The following is a 10000-nucleotide window of genomic DNA, read 5'->3' on the forward strand; positions in this document are numbered from 1 at the left end:
ATCGTGTATCTTTTTTTTGTTTTTTGTTTTCCTTATTTTGTTAATAATATAAGTACAAAAGATAATACGAAAGAAAGTAGCTTTATTTGTAATACAAAATGACAAAGATAATATAATAGGCAAATTATGTTCTTCCTTTTTTTTTTTATTTTTTTTTTTTTTTTTTTTTTTTTGATAATAATAAAAACGTAAACAAATATAATAATAGTTTTCTTCTTGATATATAAGTGTAATGATAATGAGACGGGTGGAGGGGGTGGGATGGGGAAAGAGAGAAATGTTTCTTTTACATTACAAAATATAAAATACAATATACGAATATTTCTTTACAATATAATTACAATATACAATGGTATATATATATATATATATATGTCACGTAATAATATATCTAAATATAAAATATAATTCAATGAAATTGTTTTTCTTTTTTCTTTTTGGTTTCGTTTTGATTACATTGCAGAAAAAAAATACTATTCATACAATCGATGATATATAAGGTGACCTATTTGAAACGATACGAATAGGGACGTTGAGTATCGGGTAACGATCAATCCTATACAAACAAACACACACACACACACACTCACTCACTCTATCTCATCTTCGTAACAAATCTACGCGCCTTTAAGTATCACACATTGATAGATAAAAAGTCAGAAGCATATGACAATGCTTAAACGCATAGATATCTTCTTACAAGACACACGAAGATTACTAAGAATTATAAGGTGTTAAAAACTGGTACAATCTTCTATCCCGAAAAACCGGAACGCCTGGTATCTCTCGCTCTATTTATAGACAGTTATGGCTTACATTCATCTGGTACACGTTGCACGCATATTACACATATAGGGTGTATCATTAAAGTAAGAACGAAACTTTAGAATTTCATTGATCCAATTATTTAATACGATTAATTTTGTTAAAATAAACGAAATCTTTGGATTATAATTGTCGAGTATATTTAAAATTTTGAAATAAATTGATAGATATTATCAGGTTTTAGAAAAGAAAAAAAAAAAAAAAGAAAAAAAAAGAAAGAAAAGAAAAAAAGGAAGAAGAAGAAAAGAAAAAGTTCATTACGACGTAAGAATTATATTGACCTGTTAAGTACTCAAGATTCATCCCCTCCTCCTCTCTCGTTCCCCCTTGTCTACAATTGTTTCGATACAGATATTATCGTTTACGAATGTACGAATACGTAGTCGTATGTATGACTTTTGGAAATATAAAATTTTTAAATAGCAATGGCCTTGTGTTTAAACGATTTGGAAGAAATTATTGTCGAACGTTCATTGACATGAGAACCACTGGACATGTAAGTTCCACAAGGACGACAACAAACGACTTCGAAAGAAGGTGGTAGAAATGTACGTACGTACATAGTAGCTATGTACATATATACTTGTACGCTTTATGTATCTATGTATATAGCTATGTATGTACACTTATATAAATGTGTGTGGTAAATAATTTTTTTTTTTTTTTTTTTTTTTTTTTTTTTTTTTTTTTTTTGAGTCAGAACTTTGGAACCCGCGATGAAAAAACAAGAGAGTGAAAAAAGAAAAACAAAAAAAGAAACTTAAAAATTAAAGATCAAAGATTACGATCCATTGAATTTTATCTATAACCCCTTAAATAAAATGATTTAAATCGAATCGATTCAAATATAGAAGTTCAAGTTCTCATTGTCGTCTTAACAACAAAAAAAAAAAAAAGAAAAAAAAAGGCACTTTTTGAACGTCGAATCTCTTTAAAGATTTCTGAAGAGCTTGGCGATAACACAAAACTAAAACTTAAAAGAAAGAGAAGAAAAAATATCAAAGAAAAAAAAAAAAAAAGAAAGAAAGAAAGAAAAGAGAGAAAAAACCCTTAAAAAAAAAGAAAAAAAACCCTAAAAAAAGAGAAAAGAAAAAAAACTCCAGTTCTCCCGTTAGATTTCTTCGTTAATTAATTATTTCAACGTATAACATGAAATATATTCTGGAACGCTAAAGTCAAGGACGTCAAGGACGTGATAAGCGATATAATATGTAATGACGTTTACGATTTCGTTGGTATTTTCTCTTAACGTTTCTACGAAATTTTGTTTAAAGGAGTGCCACCAGAAGGTAATTCCAGTCGACATAAGTGGGTCGTGCAAAACCGAACACGAATCTTGCACCGTCGATCCAGATACGAACGTGTATATGTATGTACATGCGTGTATATACATATATATATATGTATATATATATATTTATATATATATATATATAGATCATATATATGTATATATACATGTACGCATTATATATAATATACACACATATATAATATATCTGTGCAATTGCATGTAGGCGTATATATGTATGTATATATATATATGCATACACGTGTTCCCATGTAAACACATATACATACATATATATACCTATGAAATGGCATGTATCTGTGATAATAGTCAGAGCGCGATCGTGGTCGCTTTTACTACCTTGACATGAATTCTCAGGGAACAGTCAGGGCCGGGGACGATCGAGAGACGAACCCTCTTCCCCCTCTCCTCCTTCTCCTCCCCACCCCTTTCTTGCTTCTGTAGATTTACATGTTCATTTATCTGTACACGTATATGTATGTATCTCTTTCTGTTTCTCTTTTTCTCTTTCTCTTTTTCTCTTTCTCTTTTTCTCTTTCTCTTTTTCTCTTTCTCTCTCTCTCTCTCCTCTCTCTCCTCTCTACCTCTCTCTTTCACTCTTTTTATTATTTTCTTTCTACGATCGGTTATATACTGTTCGTTATCGAACGTCAAAAGATTCGCAAAAGAAAATACGGAAACTCTTGGAAACTTTAAAAATGGCTACCGAATAACCAATATTATCGACTTATATTCCGATATAATATGGACGTTTCTTTCATTGAATTTTCGGCGGTTTTGATGATTGCATTTTATTTTGTCTTTTCTTATGTATTTATCGATTAATTTATTTATTTTCTTTTTCTTTGTCTTTTTACTTTTTTTTTTTTTTTTTTTTTATGCATACTGAACCAAATGTTGTTCCCAAGTGATCATTAAAATATCAAGACACTAATTTTTAAACTAATTATTATTTTCTTTGATTCAAATTTCTTTCCTTGCTTCTTTTCGACGGACGACAAAATTACAAGATATAAGTTATGGGTTTGAAGTGGGTCTAAAAAAAGAAAGAAAGAAAAAAAAAAAGAAGAAAAAAAGAAAAAAGAAAGAAAAAAAAATGAACAAACATAAAAATGATTAATCGGTTTGCATAAACAATTTAGAAACTTCAAGGACGCGCTCGGAGCAAACTTTTGCTCCATCCTGTACATCATAGCTGTTGATTTTGAATTTCTAATCGGGATAGAGGGGAGGTGTTTTTTACTTTTTTTTTTTTTCTGTTTTGTTTTTGTTTTTGTTTTTGTTCCTCTATTTCCCTTATTTTTCTTCTCTCGTTCGATATATCTATTGAATGTGTATTATTCGAAAAAAAAAAGAGAGAGAGAGAGAGAGAGAGAGAGAGAGAGAGAAGAAAAAAAAAAGGAATTATATAAACAGACACGAAGTTTAAACAGAAGCACGACGTGTATTGGAAAGTGAAAGCCAACCAACGGACGAGTGCTATTTAACCAAAGGGAAAGAGACTGACTAACTATTAACTCTGCTTCGAGACTACTCTACGCGCGAACAGATACTAGAAGACAATTACTGTTGATTGAACAGAAATCGATATCGTTCAATGTCTGCCTTTTGGTACGAAAAACGCAACAATTCTGCGAAAGCTTTTCTATTTTTTTCTCTTTTTCTTTTCTCTCTCTCTCTCTCTCTCTCTCTCTCTCTCTCTCTCTCAACATTTTAACAAAAGATAAAACTTGTATCTTTTTGACTAAAAGCTATTCTCATTTGTTTTTACTAATTTATATGAAAAATACATACAAACGCACATACACATACACATATATATATATCCCATATAAATGTAAAGATAAAGAAAGAAGGAAAGAAAAGAAAAAAAAGGTTGGGGTTGGGGGGGCGGGGAAAAGAGTCAAGGCGACAAGCGCGTTAGACGGTAATTCTTTTATCTCGTGTTTTTCTTTTTTTTTTCTTTTTTCTTTTCATTTCCCCCCCTCCCTTTTTTTTTAAGGTTAAGCACATGCAAATTGTTGCATCGTTGCTTATTACTCGTTTGCCACGTAGCTCCTATCACAGGAAGGAACTCTGAAGTGTGTGAGATCCATCAGAATATGCTCTTTTCCCCTCCCTCCATCATCCCACCCTTACCCCGTTCGTCCTCTCCTAATTTTATCATCTTTTAACATCAATTTTCTTTTTCTTTTTTTTTTTTTTCTTTTTCCTTTTTTCCTTCGTCTTTTTCTTTTTCCTTTGTCATTTTCTTTATCTTTATCTTTTTGTTCCTTTTCCGTTTTCTCTATTAAGGCGAGAAAATGTTTTCTTCTATTGTAACGGAGGGTGAACCGAAGGTTCTTAGGCGGGGCCAAAAGTTCTCTAGGTGATCGATAACAAGAAAAAGGAATGATCGATCTTTTCTGATATAGCTTAGGAACTTTTGACCCAATCTACGAACTTTCAACTCAATCTGTATTTTCTAAAGGAAAAATAAATAATAATAATTATGATAATGATGATAATGATAATAATAATAATGATGATGATAATAATAATAATAATAATAATAATAATAAAAATAATATATATATCTTTTTTTTCTTTCACTTGATAACAATGAAAATAATTTTTACATAACAAAAACGCATATCGTTTACATATATTGACGATCGTTGAAGCGATAATGCGTTAATGGAGAAAAAAACAAAAAAGAAGAAACAAAGGAAGAAGAGGAAGAAAAAAAGAACAGGAAAATATGGAGAAACTAAATAAATAAATGAAATTCGTATAGCGCGTAATAGAAAAACAAACATGTTACGCTTCTTATCTCGGTTATATTATCTTGATTCTTATTCAAACAACAAGAAAACCTCGGTATGATCGAAATGAAACCACGCACATGCATACTCATGCACCTCCCTCTCTCTCTCTCTCTCTCTTTCTCTCCACACGCATACAGATACACTTTTCCCCTCCTTATATCCATTAATAATCGGTCGAATCGAAATCGCGCTTTGGTTGCAACAAAATTTTACTGAAGAAATTTTTATTCTCTCTTTCTTTCTCTCTTTCCCTCACACACACACAGATATTTCCACCTCACCACATCTCTCTCTCCCTTATTCGATATAAAATTATTACGATATTATTTTTATGCGTAACATTTTAATAACTTCCCTTTGGCTATTTCGAGATATTTCGCGTTTCTATTAGCGATTGCAATTGGATTTGCATTTGCGTTTGCATTTACGTTTACGTTTACGTTTACATTTACATTTACGTTTACGTTTACGTCTGGATTGCGTTTCAGCTACAATTGCAACTGCAACGATACTGCAACGTTGCTCGATAAGCAACGTGTGTAGTATGTACAGTGCACACGCGTTTACCACATGTGCGCTTCTCCTCCTTCCTCTTTTTTCCTCTCCTCCTCCTCCCTCGCTTCTCCCCCCTTTCTGACCCCCCTCCACCATTCTTCCCCCCCAACGACGAACACCTGCGGATATTATCCGTATTGCAGGTGTGCTTTTGCTTGCTTGCTTGCTTGCTCGTTTGCTTGCTTGCTTGCTTGCTTGCTTGCTTGCTTTTGATACTCATGTACATACTTAGTTACATACGTTTGTGCGCACGACACTTTGAAATAAGTGGCATTCCAGTCGGTGTTCTTAACCACCTAACATCGATGGGATGTACATGCCAGTGACAATAAGAGAAAAAGAGAAAGAAAGAAAGAGAGAGAGAGAGAGAGAGATATGACATATCAGCGGTACAGGACGAGGCAAAAGTTACTAAAAACGAATTACTCTTTTTTAAAACTTCTTATAGGTTAATTTTTTTTATGTTTGTTTGTTTCTTTTCATTTTCTTTTTTTTTTTCTTTTTTTTTTCTTTTTTGTTTCATTTTTGTCAGATTATCTAAAATTAGATATAAAAAAAATAAGATTAATCGAACAAGATAAGTAAATAATTCTCGGGAGAAAAAAAGACCATATGATCGATTATTTACAATCAATTTAGTTTCCCCCGTGTTACGTTTCGTATTTTTCGTTTTTATCAAAAATTGTAATATTATTTTTGCGTGTGTTGTGTTTGAACGCGTATCGAGAAGTTATTTGCGAGATCGTAATCTATTTTGTACCCGCTCTTACAGATGTCGCGATGAGTACCTTCTGTACGAGTATCTCTTTTTTTTTTTTTCGTTTTCGAGGTTAGGTTTTTTTTAACAAATTTTGTTTCTAGATTCCTTTTTTCTTATATATATATATATTTTATTTCATTTTATTTTTAACAAATTCTCAAGAATAAATATCGTTGATATTGATTGGACTGATTAATTAATTAAAAAATATATTTTCTTTTATTCCCGTCATTTATGGAATCATTGGAAATAATGTAATTAACGATTAAATAATTTATAAATAGATTCCTGCGTAGAAATTAAAAATACTTTTGTTTTTCGTTCTTAACGACGTTTTGTTTACGATGGAAATAGGATGACTAGGTTGTGTTATGTTCGAAGCTCGGCCTTAGAGATTTCTTTTCCTTTTTTTTTTCCCCCTTTTCTCTTTCTCTCTCTCTCTCTCTCTCTCTCTGTCTCTAGATCATCCAATAAAAGAGAGGAGGGAAGCTCGAACGTCATTGAGAATGATCTATATACATAAATTAGGACTTTCCAAAGTTTTACGGTACGAGATCTAATTTTGAAAATAATAATTTTATCCATTATCGATTCGAAACTGTAATAGCTATTTCGAAAATAGATTGATAAGTGGATCAATACAAAATTTGAATCGATATACGGAGTACTACATAAATTAAAAGATATGATCTCGAAAAGAGAAAAAAAAAAAAAAAAAGAAAGAAAAGTAGAAAAATTAAATGCGTAAATTATTATTATTATTATTATCATTATTATTCTATTTTGATATTTAACGCGACTTCCCTCCCTCCCTCTCTACCTCTTTCTTCCTCTCCCTTTCTCCTCCATCGATAGATGATGATTCGTCGTACCGTCTACGCTTTGAGAATTTCTGATCTAACGATAACTAATAAGCATAGCGAGAAAACAAACAAACGAGCGAACAAAAATGAGCACAGGAAATAACGCAGACGATAGATAGATATATGTATAATCAAAGCAAATTTGTTAACACCTATTGGATTTTATTACGAGGACAGGTGTCGTATTGAAAACGTTCACGCTTAATTGACTCCATCTCGATTTCCCTGTGACACTTAACGCTTAAGGATGAATTTACTTTGCGACGAGGCATAAATTTCTCTTACGTATTGCGAGAAAGTCCTTATTCGTTTCTATATATCGAAAAATATCCATTCAAAAATTCCATTGAAATTTTAACATATATTGAATTAACAATATCTGATCGATCGAAACTCTCAAATTGATGATTAAAGAAGAAAAAATTAAAAAAGAAAAAAAAAAAAATAAGAAAGAAGCCAATCAGAAAAAAAAATATATATATATACCGTTCAGTTTATTGAGAAAGACAGTGTTAATTCTAATATATTTTTTTCTTCGTCTTTTGATTACAGTGAATCTCGAAGACAGTGGTGGTCAAAGAGTGGATATGTCTCATTTCGACTTATTGAAGGTCCTGGGAACCGGAGGTATGTAATCGAATTACAAGAGAAAAGAAAAAGTAAAACAAAAAAAAAATAAAAAGAAATAAGAAAAAGAAAAGAAACTTTCAAATTCCTTCCTTTTTCCTTGGACTTTTTGTTGCAAAAGCCACGTGACTCTTTTAGAAAATACTCGATATTTATTATCTCAATTTTCTTAACAATGTTTTTCCTTTTTGTTTTTCTTTTTTTTTTTTTTGTTTACCCTACATCCTCTTTCTCTCTCTCTCTCTCTCTCTCCCTCTCTCTCTCTCTCTCTCTCTCTCTCTCTCTCTCTCTCTCTCTCTCTCTCTCTCTCTATTTCTCTTTTCTTTCAATTAACCCTCTCCCTGCTTTTTCTTAATATATCTCGAAGGCGCCCCATTGACGAAAAAACAAACAAAAACAAAAAAGAAAAAGAAAAGAAAGAAAGGAGGAAAGAAAAAAAAAAAAGAAAAGAGAGAGAATAAGAAAAGTAAAAAAGAATTTTAGGATCGATACGACGGAACGTTGTGTCTTTTCTATTGATCGACTTTGCAGCTTACGGTAAAGTGTTTCTGGTACGGAAAAGAATGGGAACCGATGCTGGTCGTCTTTATGCCATGAAGGTCTTGAAGAAAGCCTCGATCGTACAAAAGAAAAAAACAACCGAACATACGAAGACCGAGAGGCAAGTTCTCGAAGCTGTTAGGGACAGTCCTTTTTTAGTAACGCTCCATTATGCTTTTCAAACTGACGCCAAATTACATTTAATTTTAGGTAAGTCAAAAAATCATTGATATAATTATCTTTCTCTATCATTTATTCTTCTTCTTCTTCTTCTTCTTCTTTAGAAAAAAAAAAAAAAGAAAAAAAAAATATATATATATATATAATAAAATTTTCAGATTATGTTAGTGGAGGCGAATTGTTCACTCATTTATATCAACGAGAACATTTTACCGAAGACGAAGTAAGGATTTATATCGGCGAAGTAATATTGGCTTTGGAACGTTTGCACAAGGTAAATTCTAATAATGAATATTATAATAATAATAATAATAATAATAATAATAATAATAATAATTTTGATGGACAGGCAAAAGAAGGTCAATTAATAAATCATTATTACAAAGTTTCTCATGGCACGTTAAACTTTTCTAATGTTAAATCTTATAATAAATATATTGGAAAATTAGATTTCTTTGGATATTTAAATTTTATAAACGTTGAAAATTGATAATGTTAAGTATTTATATATTTAATTCATGATCTCGTTTAATTATTATTTATAAAATATGCATAAGTAAATATATATAAATAAGTAAATGAATAGAGAATTATGAATTGTACTGTTTTGTCTGACCATCAGAAATGATGATGATGATGATGATGATGATGATGATTATGATGATGATAATAATGATAACGACGATGACATTGATCGTCGTTAACGTGGACGATTACCTCGGTTTATCAGGTTCCCTATTAATTTATTGAGTTTCGATTGGTACTATAACAATAGTAGTAATAATATAGTATTTTCGGAATACTTGAACCAAATCGATAGCTCTCGTCGATTGACGTGTAACGTTTAACGTATTCCTTCGTGATTATATTTGGATACTACAAATATTGATTATGTCTGAAAATAAGGTCGAGTTGTATTTTCCAAGGCAGATATTATTTTCCAGTTTAAAAGCGATTCCGATGACACAAGCATTTATGATGGTTTATTCCGAGCGTTTGAGAAAAAAAAAACAATATATATATATATACACGAGTATTATTTGTCTGGGTTTTTCTTTCGTTTAATTTCGAATCGAATTGGGAAAAAAAAAAAAAAAAAATAAAAAAAAGAAAAACAATAAAAATTATATTGTATTTACAGAATGATGAACCATTAAGAGTCCCGAGGTTATTTTAAAAATCAATTAATCGTTTTACGAGACCCTTCAGTCATTGATTCTTTATTTTCTTTCATTTTCTTTCTTTTTTTTTTTTTTTTTTTTAAATCGTAAAACTATAAAGCTATAAATTGCAAATATAAAAGGTCTCGAAAAAGATTTATGTATTTATTTTTTAAAATCTCTTAAAGGAACTTTCAATCCGCACACTGTATCTCCGACTGTTTATAATCCAAATAACTTGATGATAAATGATATAATTTAAAAAAAAAAAAAAAAAAGAGAAAAAAAATATTCTCTTCCTTTTTCAGTTGGGTATCATATACAGAGACATCAAACTGGAAAACATATTACTCGATAGGGAAGGACATATA

The 10000-nt window shown here is 30.7% G+C and overlaps 1 protein-coding gene across 4 annotated transcripts in view; it reads left to right on the forward strand.

Annotated features, from left to right (window-relative positions):
- LOC118439631 (ribosomal protein S6 kinase alpha-5) overlaps positions 1-10000 on the forward strand; it is a 61613-nt gene that overhangs the window by 47093 nt on the left and 4520 nt on the right. For all 4 annotated transcript variants that reach the window (XM_035861442.2, XM_085655062.1, XM_085655061.1 and 1 more), the window contains 4 exons: positions 7675-7749; positions 8281-8499; positions 8628-8743; positions 9938-10000. The exon at positions 9938-10000 is cut by the window's right edge and continues 138 nt beyond it. In XM_035861442.2, the coding sequence (XP_035717335.2) occupies positions 7675-7749; positions 8281-8499; positions 8628-8743; positions 9938-10000 (473 nt within the window). The remainder of the gene's footprint in view (positions 1-7674; positions 7750-8280; positions 8500-8627; positions 8744-9937) is intronic.

Source organism: Vespa mandarinia, chromosome 2 (genome assembly GCF_050613455.1).
Source record: "Vespa mandarinia isolate Hongniang chromosome 2, ASM5061345v1, whole genome shotgun sequence".
Taxonomy (NCBI): Eukaryota; Metazoa; Arthropoda; class Insecta; order Hymenoptera; family Vespidae; genus Vespa; species Vespa mandarinia.